The sequence below is a fragment of the Rhipicephalus sanguineus genome, unplaced genomic scaffold (assembly GCF_013339695.2).
Source record: "Rhipicephalus sanguineus isolate Rsan-2018 unplaced genomic scaffold, BIME_Rsan_1.4 Seq546, whole genome shotgun sequence".
Lineage (NCBI taxonomy): Eukaryota > Metazoa > Arthropoda > Arachnida > Ixodida > Ixodidae > Rhipicephalus > Rhipicephalus sanguineus.
The window spans coordinates 22,720-35,566 of NW_023615484.1; the positions used below are offsets into that span (position 1 = coordinate 22,720).

At 47.8% G+C, this 12,847-nt stretch overlaps 1 protein-coding gene across 1 annotated transcript in view; it reads left to right on the forward strand.

The window, feature by feature from the left end:
• Positions 1-8,676: 8,676 nt before the first annotated feature.
• Positions 8,677-12,847, forward strand: part of LOC119377700 (formin-2-like) — a 32,440-nt gene continuing 28,269 nt past the window's right edge. The window contains 5 exon segments of the mRNA XM_049411630.1: positions 8,677-8,795; positions 8,798-8,847; positions 9,398-9,542; positions 10,882-10,943; positions 11,958-12,050. Of these exon segments, the coding sequence (XP_049267587.1) occupies positions 8,678-8,795; positions 8,798-8,847; positions 9,398-9,542; positions 10,882-10,943; positions 11,958-12,050 (468 nt within the window). The 5' untranslated portion in view covers position 8,677.

The following is a 12,847-nucleotide window of genomic DNA, read 5'->3' on the forward strand; positions in this document are numbered from 1 at the left end:
ATTTTCATTTGGGCGAAGTTTCACCGCAGAGCCCTCCACCGGCCTCTTCACCCCACCCCCCTCCGGTAGCACGCCTAAGGTCTTTGATAGCTGTCATACGGATCGAGCGGGATGTTATAAAGACGAGCTGTTTTTTTGCTCTTTTTTGTTTAACGGTTCTTGACAAAACCAGCACCTCCGGGCCTCTTCTATTACGCACGATCGATGCAACGTCCTCTGACCTCACCCTTAGGCTGGGCGTGAAATACCGAAAGGAAGTACACGGTCAATTTGCACGGCGCGTGCGATACGGCCGACTGGACAGAAGGAAAAGAAAGAAAAAAGGAAAAAAGAAACGACGGGCGAGGCGCAGTGCGCGGAACAACCGCGCGTACGACTTCCGCCATACGCAAGGACCACAAACAACGTCGACGCTGCGTTGGCTGCGTACCGGACACCGTGACATCGTGATTCCGCTCTCTCTATCTCTCATACATACACACACACACACACGCGCGCGCGCACAAATACGGTTCCGCAACAGCGCTGCTAGAGCGGCCGCCTTTGAATGAAACGACGGACCGTGCAGCAGGATGCCGGCAAAATAAAAAAAATAGTGAAAGAAACAAAGCCCGCAGCGAACGCATCGCCGCGTCTCGCGCATCCATACCTCTCCAAAACCGCTCCAACCGCCAACCCAAAAATGGCGAGGGGAAGAAGGAAGGAGAGACTGCTCTTCACAGCACAAACTGGTAAGCCAGCAGCGCGAAGAGTCGCGCCAACTTTATTTTTCCTCGCGTAAGCGCACGAAGTAGAGACAAAAGATCACGCCAGGGGGGGGGGGTGCCTCTCGTTTCAAGCAAGGTCAACTTCACTCCGGTGGCGGCCATATTTTCCCCTCTCACCCGCGAAACCGGACAGCGACGTTAAAGCGACGTCTAGCCCTGGCCGGTCGGCCGTACACGGCTTTGTAGAAATTTTGGTCCAGTTGCGTGCGTTTTTCTGTTTTGTGTTCGCTCTGCACGCAAGAAAAGTTGCGTTTTGTGTCACGCGTCCGTGTGTCACGCGGCGAGACAGCGACGACCATGCACGTGGAGTTGACAAAGCGCAACAGGTGAGTTTGTTGTGGATTTCTTCGAGCGTAACGACGCGGTACGTGGTACAGCCAGCCGTGCGCAGAAAAGCTGCGCGATCTCGAAACGTCTCAAACATTACGATGGAGCGCCAGCGCGCCAACCTATCTGCTGCAGCTAAATCTATGTGACAGCTATGTGACCCTGGCCGCTGCAGCGGTTTCTGACAGTTACGGACAGTTAGCTTCAAAAGTTTGTGGACCGCGAGACGCGAGAAAATGCCCGAATATTCCTCGCTGCTTCGGCAGGCAGCCTCGAATTTAGATTTCCGCAGCCCGTTCTAAAACGCGCTGACAGCATGTACTGTGCAGTTCGACCGATTGCACGCGCAATCCTGCAGTGGTATGTAAACTTAGTCGCCGACCGTCGCTCGCGTTGGCAGAGTTAGCCTTGTGTGTTTTGTATGCTGGTAAATTGGGCAAATCGCGTGTTTGGCGAGTTGGAGAAAGAAGAGAGGGGGAGCGTCCAGGTCTTTGTCAACGCACACACTTTATACTGGTCTGCCTGGAATGTAAATTTCGTTATCGGTTTAAAAACATGCATCGTGGCGAAAGCATGTCTAGAAAGGAAACTAATTTCTCGACAAGCAGGCCGCGACGGGTGCTCTTCCTGCCGTCTGCTACGCTATTTTACACACGAAAACGAGTGGGATAAAAAAAAAAAAAAAAAAAAAAAAAAACGCGACGAATCAACGTAACGCCATGAAAAAAAAATATTGTTTAAAAGTAGCGCCGTACGTCAGTGTTGACAATTGTATTTCTGCTTTAATTTGTTTAGCAAATTTCGCCTAGGCAAGTGGTATGACATTATAGAAAGTCGATCGTCATACATTAATTGCGTACTGAGTGCTAAAGTAATTGACCTTTTTCCCACCCTTTTTTTTTTCGATTAACGGTATCGAGGATTAATTTGTTATGGGCGGGTAAGCGCTAAAGGTCCTTCACTCGCCCACGTTGTATTGCTCTAGTAGCCGCCCACAATTTTGTTTTCTTTCTTTCTTTTTCTTGCGACTGCGAGAGGTACGCCCCGCCTTCGATTCGGCTGCAGCTTTTTAATTACGGCTCACATAGTGTGGCTGCTTAGAAAAAGACGAAAGATGTGAGGCATCGGAGCGCTGGTATAGCGAGGCCGTTCTGGGTTGCTTCATTTTACGGTATGATATTCGCTTTATACATGTGTTTCGTACGATATCTATGATTCGGTCTGATCTACGCCTGTGATTCCAATTAACGGCGTACAGCACATCTATATGATATGCTATATACATATCCTCCGTGTTATCGTGGCATTGCGCTGCGCGATATGTATTATCGGGATCATTAATTAATGGAGCGGCAGTGTTCGTAAACGTGTTATCACCCGCTATATGTGTGCGATATGTCAAGGCCATGCGCAGATTGCGCATTTCCTCCACATGACGTGTCTTTCCTAAAGCCGTGCAGCTCTTATCAGATAAGCACACGCTGCGCCTAGTGTCAAAGTTCCGTTTGTGGTGTAAACAGAACGCGCGGATTGCGCTGGCAGAAGAGCTCAGTGTTTCACCGCGGCCACGGTGGACCGCGGCGTACGCATGCGACTGGCGTGCCTGCCTGGCTACGTTTGCAACGCGGTTTCTGGTTTTTGAGAGTTTTGTGTTTATCGCTCGCAGGTGGAGGCGTGACGCGCACAGCGGCGTCAGGTTGGACCCATGACCGACGAACGGGGCGAATTTGTCGAGTGGCGTTTCTGGCGCTTCCCACCGCCCAACGCCAGCCACCAGCGTTTCGGCGACGAGATCGCGAAGTTCGCAGCGGCCGCGGCTATCCCTTCACGTGCTGCTGGAACTGCGACCGTCGCCGGAAAAGCAGCCGTCGCTTGCGGGCAGCGAGACCGTGCGGCGGCGAAATGTAGTACGTCGTCGCCGCGGTGCTCGGTTTTCCTCGAGAAGCGACCGGCAGCCGTCTCCGTCCGATGAAAGCAGCAAGCACAACCATAAGCATCCAGAAGAAAAGGCCGGCATTGCGCCGCCATCAGAACCCGACGCAACCTCCCTCGGAGCAGACGACGCCGCCAAAGCAGACGACACCAGTCGTCGTCACAACGGATTCGTTCCAGTCGAAGCGTAGCCACCGGCGCGAGCCACGAGAACCCCCGCGCCGGTGGTCTCGGTGGCCAGCGATTGCGGAGGATCGCTAAGCCTAACCGCGTAGGGCGTCTGCTGCGAGACGCCGCCTCGGCGAGCAGGTGATGCGTCGGCCGCCGAAGGCGGCGGCTTGCGGTCCGTGACGACGTCGCACCGTCGATCCCCTTGAAAGCGGCAGCTGCCGCGCCCGTGGGAGACGCCAGCTGGGCAACAAGTCGAGCAGTAGCAGCAGCGCCGAGAAGAGAGCCAAGGGCTCGAGCGACTGCTTGTCGGCCGAGACGGCCCAAAAGGTAGTCCCGGTTTTGTTTTCGGTTGGGCCGCGACGTCGTCAGGGGGAAGGTACGCAAGACGTTCCGCAGCCCTGCGAGAAAAGGCGGCCCCGCATCCGCCGCTCAAGAAGAACGACTTTCGCCGTAGCTCAGGGAAAATGTCACGGCACCGAATCTCACGTGGTTGGTTGCGAGTGCGAACGGCACCACCCCGAAGAAGAGGAGCGAATCGAGTCCGGAGAGCTCGGCTCGGGATCGGTCTACGTCGACACGGTCTCGCACCTGGCGGAGTCCGAAGACGGCGTGGTGGTCGCTGGTGATGCGTCGACCTCCAGAACGGCGGTGTCCCGAGAGCGTCGAAGTCGTCGGGACGCCGACGACTCCGCCCCAGCGGTCTCCGAGCAACGCGAGCGATACGACCGTGTTCGGGGATGAAGTCGCACCAGACTTCGTCTTTCCGCGACCTCAACACCCGCCTTCTTCGGCGCCCGTCACCCCGAATGGCGCGGGCGGCAGCGGGTTACCGGCGGCGGCGGTCTACCGTCGTACAGGGCCTCCGGACTGCGCGTGCGGTCTCACAGTGAAGCCGACTCCACGACGCTCCTCTACTCGCGCGCAACCGTCGTGCACGAGTCCTGGGTCGCGGCGACGCCAACAAAGCGACCGTCGGCAGCGACAGCACGGCGGCGGGCTTACGCCGCGCCCACTTTCACGTTGACGCAGCACCGCAAGGTTGTTCTTCCACAAATTCTCTCGCGCCCTCGAGCGCGCTGTCCTTCGGGCTGCGGCAGCGGTCAGCGAGAAAGTGGCGACGCCAAGCCCGGTAGTGCCCAAGTTTCCAGTGCCGCGGGTGGTGGTGGTGGACGTCGGCATTCGGCGTACGATGACGCGCCCCCTCTGGCCGGTAACGTGCTTCGTAAGGTCGCCTCCCTGACGCTTGGAGCGAGCCGCCATCGAGGCCAAAGTGAACCGGCCCAAAGTGGTTCCCGAAAAGCTCGACTTCAGCATTTACGAAAATTCGAAGGTATATATATACCTGCGCCCCCTTATTGGCCTGATTGCTTTTTGTGTCCGTTATAACTTGCAGCCCCTTGTCTTGGCTGGCTAAAATCATTTGAAATGCAGAGTGTGCTAATTGTTTAACGAGTGCCATTGGTGTTTGCGTCCTTAATAGCTCGTTGTGAAGGGCATTTGCATGAAAAACCAGTAATACGAAAGAAAGAAAACATGAGACAAGTCGACGTGAACAGCGTGTAAAACACACAAGGACGAGTAACCGACGAGGACTAGCGTTGTCCTCGTCAGTTACTCGTCCTTGTGTGTTCACGCACTGTTCACGTCGCCGTGGAATACCAACTAGCCCAGTCACATACCTTGCATGAGACAAGTGCAGACTATCAACTGGAAATGTGCGCTTGTCTCGTGTTCTTTTTCTCTCATGTCCCGGGTTTTTTTTGCGCAAATGCCCTTCACAATGGATTACCAACTCATCCACGCTCTGTGCTGTAATAGCTTGCTTGCAAACTGCATTGTGTGTGTGGCACAGGTCATGCATATCATTGGGAACATGTAGGCACGTGCCTGATGCATAACTGAAAATACTGTGTGCACCGTAATTGAGAAAGCGGGAGCAACTTGTAGCAGTAGGCCGATTTCCTCGTACAGCTGTATTCACACGACAGAGCAAATCATGAGCCAAGCTCTCGGATAATGCATTGTGCAATCGTACATTACTCGTTCCTAGCAGCGCTCTTTAAGTCTGGGCGAAACGTTTCGCAAGATGACATACACAAATCGGAGTTTGTATCTTCGACAAGGAATGCAAAAATCCTGGTGTCGAAATGTAGTTCCTCTCTCTCCCCTGCTGTGTACTCTTGCTGTGGAGCAATCCGAATCTCGTTGCACATCATGAGACTCATTCATTTACAATCAGGTCCGTTGTGCGAGTGCAGTCCAAGTCGCACTTGTCTAGAGCAGTCCAGTGCTGGCCCCATCCACAGCTGCAGCCTCGCGTTAGCTACAAGATTCTATTCATTCTTGAATTATAGCATCAGACCTAGAATGCAATATGACTGTTTGGTATGAGTACAGCGTCGGCCTCTGAATATTTTTGTTAAAAAAAAAAAACGGTGGCTGAAGCAGCTGACTGGCTGCTCTAGACAAGTGTCATTCAGGCTGTACAACTTACAACACGCCAAACCGGATGCATGTGTTAGGCTCTGGCGATGACTGGTTGGTGGCGCACACTGTACCTTCAGTTATGCTCCAGCGCATAACACATTCCGGTTACTTGCGAGCTCTGTACAAATGGGGTCAAATCTGCCTAGAGCTCTCGAGCACTGCTTCATAGTGCAAAGATATGGATAGATATTACCGAAGATGTTAGCCTGGCTTGCAGCTGCACGTGTCGGGGGATGACTATGTATATACAGTACTCGCCGATTGAAACACAAAATTTATGGCTAAGTAATGCACATCCTTTTGTTTCTAGCATCTACAGTTTGTGTTGCATCGGCGTAATTTCGACTCTGACACAACATTACCTTCAGCGGTCGGATATGCAGCGACATGATGCGGTGACCACAAGCAGTTACTCATAGCAGTCGTTATAACAAAAAAACTGTGTTGTGTTTCAATCCGTGAGTACTGTTCAGTCATGGTTCAGTCATGCACACATACAAAATAGTAATTCGTAATGCTTTGTTCAGGTGTGTTGCTCTTATGAGCACCACCAGCAGCAGCGATATAACAATAACTTAACAGTGTCTGAATGCAAGCCACTTGGTATTTATCCATAGGGAAAACGGTGCAAAATGAAGCAAGGACAAGTAGACACAGGACTAGTGCTGTCCACTGCTAGTCTTGTGTCTACTTCTCAAAGTTTCCCTTTGCGCTCTTTTTCCTATGCATAGCACTAATGCTACAGCGGTTAAAGACTCAAAACTGTGGGACCCATGTGTGTGGTTGTGGCATTTGTTTGAGAGCTGAAGACACCACAACGTTTTCTCTCAAACTAGCCAGCAGGCCTGCTTTTGATCTGATTGCACCATGGCAAAGCACTTGACAGTATAGACAGTGTAGATGTCCATTTGCTTCAACACACAGAGCGTCCTCAAGTGTGTTCAGTCATGGGTGAGAAAGAATAACAATGCGTGTTCACTCATGACTAGAGCCCTTAACTTAACGCAGTGGAAAATTTCAAATTCTGCAAATGCAGACAGAGGAATCTGCAAAAATCTGCTACTACATTGAACAGACATCAGGTACAGTAATCACGGATTGAAATAGGACAATTTAGGGCTAAGTAATGCAAATGTTTTAGTTTCTACAGTCCTCAGTTCGGGTCATATCGGCGCAATTTCGACTCGAACCTATAGATGAGAGCCAACGTTATCTTGAGACCTGATTCGTTGCGACATGTGGTTATCTTGAGCAGTTGCACATACAAGTCGTTATACTAAAAATATTTGATATCTCACTTGAATCTGTGCTTGCTGTACATGTAACCTTTTATTTATTAAACACCTTGAGTCTCCATACATGCTTACATTAAATTAAAACTGAAGGAAACTGCTGGGCTGAGCATCAGGTGATGCGACTTCTTCACTAAGATAAGGATGCTTGTAGGACACTGTCACCGAATGAACGGTCTTTCTGCGTCAACAGAATTGATTGACATTGAGAGGTATCTAAGAGCAATGGGAAAGCGTCAATAGGAGTGGGGTCCTGCCCAGAAAGCCAGAACATCAAAATCTACCGCAGACTTTTTTTTTGTGTGGAAAGAAATGGTGCTAAGTCCCTGTCACTAGTTGTGCTATTTTCATGCCTAAAGAACTAACACCAGTGCAGTGGGATGCAGGCTTAGAGCTTCTGAATGGGTACTTCAACAGTGGCAGCTATAGTGTGACCAAATTTCATGTGATGCCAAGTGCTGAGGTTTCGCGGACCTTGGACCATGGCAGCTGTACCGCAGTCACGCACACATTGCAGACACTTATTTGGACAAATGTGCAGTGCAGATGAGCACACTCGCAAATTATGTGAAGCGTCTATTAATCCTGGAGTAATTGGTTACTGTGTTAATTGTATCTTTCGGGCCCTCATGGTTTGAATGATTGGTGATATTGCACGGTAAAAAACATCTCAAATTGTTACCATTCAATTTTGGAATAGTTTATTTGTGCCTCTTAAAGCTCTGCCAACATTTTCATACTTTCAAAGCTTCAATAAAGTATTTTCTGTTAATTTCTGATAGCTCATCTTAGTTAACATGTCATTTTTAGGTTATTTTTTCACATTTCTGTTGAGTTGCATTTCGTTCTTTTTCTTGTTTTTTTCTTTGCCATTGCATTTTTGTTTTTATTATGCACATTTTTTACTGTATTGCAGTTTATATCACATTATACTGCTTTGTAGTTTGTATTTTATTGGTATGTTCCATTATTTCATATATTGAACTGTTCTTGCATGTTAACCGCCTGCTAATCTATTGCCAATTTTATAATTCACATTTGTTGCAATTTTTAACAGAGGGTCCTGTCTTCAGTATTTATACTCTGGTACCCTCGACTGGATATAAGTATTATGTAACTTACGTATATGTAACCAATAACCTGAAATGAATGAGGGCAATGACAGTAAGCTTGATCAAAATGGTTCCAATGCAATACTAAGCTGTATGGCCCACAAATGTGCGATGATGCAAGGTGCAAGCGCAGAATATTATTTGTACCATAGTGTATCCTGTGGGTAAATTTGACAGGCAAGATAAAACAGCTAAAGACAGACAGAACACACAGAAAGACTCATAGATACGGTGTTGTATCTGCAAGTCTTTCTATGTGTTGAAGAATTCGTGAACATGGGATGTCACTGGAGCCTACACTTCGACAAACGGACTTGTCTTCTTCAAGGCTGCAACCTTGAAGAAAAGTCCGCTTGTCGAAATGTCGGCTCCAGTGACATCCCATGTTCACAAATCTTTCGTAGCTTCAAGCTTCTATTTTTTTTCCTGAACTTCTGCCTTTTATAGATTTCTATGTGTTATATTTTCTGTGCTGTTTTATCTTTCCTCGGTATGAGCCAACTGTCCCAAGCATCCTTTTACCTCCCAACTCAACAGGTGTCAACTTTGGCATGTTGACAGCTCGCATTGCACCAATGTTGCAGGCCAGATGCTGCTCAACTGGTTCTGCACCACGTTTCCGGAGGACCACTACCTCCGGTTCCTGCTGACCAAGCAGGACCTGAAGCTGCTGGCAGCTCAGTTCTGCACCCACTTGCTGGCCGCTGGGTGCTGCGCCAAATTGAGGACGAGAACGCCCCGCTCGAATCTCTCTTTCGGGTGCGTCTCACTGCGCCAGCGGCGGCTTTTGCTTTCTGTGCGTCTGGGATGAACCGACAGACTCTCAGTGAAAATGGATAAAGCAAGAGATGCATTGTTTTGATCGTTGGGAGCTCGAAAAATAACATTGTATAGTGTTAGGGCATAATTCAAAATGACATACTACTTTCAACATTTCAAAATATTTTTTTACTTTTTTAGGAATGCCAGCTGCCAGCAGATAACTATCGCATGTAATTTCAGGGGGGTCATTGAATTCGGTTCAGCATGAAATATAGCATGACTGACTGTACAATAATCCAGTAATTATTTACACTGTAATCAGAATGAATTGCTGCAAAATAAACTATAATTTACTCTAACACTTGCACCTGCTTTAAATTTGATCTCCAGGACCTTGGCATCAAATTATGTAAATTTTATGCGCTTATAGATGGTCGTTCATAATGCTCGTCGCAAAGGGCTATGGTTAAGCGGCACTATTATAACATCGTAATTAAAATATCGAGTTGTTTGCAAGATGACAAGTCCGCAACCGCTTCACCTACAGCCTGATCTGATGTACTACTGGACACACTCGGAAGTTCCGGCGTGCCCAGCAAGCAACGTCGTGCCCGGCAAACTTACCACGGACTACTGGCCACCGCCGGACTCTGAAGGCGATGCCAGGCCTGGACTTCGATACACAGAAGCAGGTGAGGTCGTGGCAGCCGTTTCGTCGTTGCAGCTGCTCTTGAAAATTGCTCTTGTGTAAAGTGCTCTTGCAGCTTTTCTCGCAAGCATGTGCTGGCGTAAATGTTTGCAAGCATTTAAGTTTCATTTTTTCAGTGTGACATATTTCTCAGTGTTAAAGGGCCAGTAAACAACCCTGCAGTGCAAAATTTGCTACGAAAAGACGATGTTCCATTGTACGGTTTGAATGTGCTGCCGCAAGAATTTTGTGAATAACTGGTGTAATAGTGAAGTTACAGGGGATAAAACAATCATTTCGGCTGATTTCAGCTCCTCGCTCGGCCCTCCCCACCCTTCTCTGCCGCTTAGAGGGGTATGCGTAGCCTTTTGTCGCGACTACTCCCCCATCAGTAATGTAACACAGTGTCGGTGATTACGTCATCTGCGCGCAGCCACTTGTCGCTAGTGTCAGTTACACTTCACTCATTGGGCACGCGATATTCTGCATAGTGCAAACTGACACTGTTGCCAAAAGTGAGTCTCTGAATAGGGCTCCAGAACTGGGCTTGTGCGAATGTTCGAGCACTTCGAATATTCGAACGAATATTACAGTATTCAAATTCGCTTCGATTTGAATTAAATTATTGGAAATTTCGAAGTATTAGAACGAATAGGTGTATATTAGTTTTCATGTAACCCCCCTGTGAAGGTCGTTTCACTGCAGTGGACCGGTGCTATACTGTGAATACACCTTTCCAGGGAAAATCCGCACTGCCGTGAAGCCCCACTTCAAGGTTAAATGAACGTATTACCCTCACATCGATTAGTCATTCTTTAAGTTTGTAAGCTTGTTACACGGGCTTATGTGTTCAAAGTATAGTAAATTTTAAAACTCAAGATATTTGACAGGTTATCACTTGCGTTCTACCAAGAGTCAAATCCTGCTACTATTCAAAGTTGCTTCCACTTCCTTTGAACCAAAAAGGATGACATTTGCAATGCCTTGTTTCAATTTAAAAAATATATTCTGCGGGTTAGTTTAGTCATGACAAATATGCTCATTTTTCTTTATCATATGTGATATATACTATTTGAATTCAATTCGAAATTATTAGACCAAATCACTATTCGCGTTGAGCCTATAATTTACTATTCGCACAAGCCTATCCAGAACCCTTCGGCATAAACGAAGTTCCACCTTTGTCACAATCTCAAGCTCGATGAAAATCCCTTGAAACACAACAGCCCTTCACTGAACTTTAGCTTCAGCGGGTTGCACTGTTTATGCAATGCAGCATTGCTTGTATGATGTGAACGTCTTAATGCCAAGTCACAATGCTCTTGTCGTCACTTGGTCTGCAGAGGCACAGCAGATGATCATGGGATTGAAAAAGGCCCACCGGAACGAGCTGGAGAAGCTTCAGGTTTGTTCCGTTGAATTCTCTAAGCTCGAGGCATGCTCCCTTGAAGTTTATCATCACAGGAGCAGTGAAGTTTGTGCTCTGGCAGGCTCATAAAGGCACTGCAAGAGCAAACAAGCTTAAATATTCTAACTAATGTTTAGTCCTCGATAAACCAAGTATTATGTTACGTAGTAGAGAGCGGAAAGGAGAGGTAGACTTCTCCGACGCCACCGAGCACCAGGTTGGAATACCCCTGTCCCCATTAGGACCGACGGATGCCCTGTGGTACTGGAATCGAACCCGGTACCTCCTGCATTGGAGGCGGACCCTCCACCACTTCACCCACCACTGTAAGGTGGAGTTTCCAAGCGGGGTGGGATTGGATGGGTTTAAGGTACTGTCCTTCGTACAGGTCATTTATACTCAGTTTTGTACATCAGGTGAAATGCTATGGAAGCTAGCAAGATTTTTTTTCAGTAGATGCGTTCGCACCAAGAAATAGTTTCATGATTTTACCACCTGTAATGGGATTATTATTATTTTTTTTTTTCTCGTTTTAGGCTGAGTGACAAGTGAAGACGCTTTGTGCCTTAGAAATAAAAAACCCTGTTATTTATGCGTTCAATAGGTTGTTCATCACGCAGCTTCTCTGTTTTTGCATCATGGCCTCCGCGATTGCTTCCGGTAGCGCACAGCCGGAGCCAATCGCGGAGGCCACGTTTGCAATGACTAAATACAGGCGCGAGACCTGCAAACTTCCACATTTTGCTGACCAAACTTCCTGCATAGGTTCCACAGCTTTGGACCTGATATACAAACGGAGTATAATTTTTTTAGGCTTTCGACTGTACGCAGAGGGCTTACTAGGTGACAGAGGTGGAAAACGGAGAGCACTGAAATTTTTGCTGTTCTCTCTGCGACGTCGCGAAGCAATGATGGCGCTGTGAGTGTTCGCGTGCTGCTGCAAACATGCCTCATTTTTTATATCGTCTCGTTTAACTTATTCGTCTTTATTTTCTTTTTACCACTTGACAGAAAGAGCACGAGTTGGCCCTGTTCTCTCTGCGAGGGGAGCAGGCTGCCAGGCTGACCGACTATGAGGGCCAAGTTGTTCGCCTGGAGCAAGAGGTGGGTTCAATATTTTCTCACATACAGCACTCAAGGATTGAAATGCAAAAATTTAGGGCTTAGTAATGCATATACTTTCGTTTCCAGCGTCTGCAGTTCATGTCATATCGGCGTAATTAATTCTGACTTGAACACTTACATCAGAGCCAACATTACCTTTAGCGGCCATATTTGCAGCAACATGATGCAGTTAATCATGAGCAGTTGCTCATAGCAGATTTATACAAAAAAACGATATCCGTGAGTACTGTGGCAGCGTCGTAATTTCGATCAGAAGTACCTGGTTGCTACGGTGATGAAAATGTGGTGGATAAGAAGCTGAAGTCCATGTCTTGTCAGTTCATCTTCCATCTCTCCACTGCACTAAAGAATATTCATGGCGACTGCTGACCCGAAGGTTGCGGGTTCGAATCCCGGCCGCGGCAGGTGCATTTTCGATGGAGGCAAAAATGCTCGAGTCCCGTGTACTTATATTTAGATGCATGTTAAAGAACCCCAGGTGGTGTAAATTTAGGGAGCCCTCCACTACGGTGTCCCTCATAATCATATCATGGTTTTGGGACGTTAAACCTGAACAGTTCATGGAGAATGTTCGTTAATTTCGTACGGAATCAGGCGGGCAGTTACGCGAAGGTTTGTTCTTACATGGCAGTGGCAGCAGTGTGCAATGTTGTACTCGGTATTAAGAAGGTACAGTACTTACAGAATGAACTAGGTCAATTTAGGGCCAAATAATGCACACGCTTTCATTTCAACCATCTTTAGTTTGTGTTACATTGGCATAATATTGGCTTGTA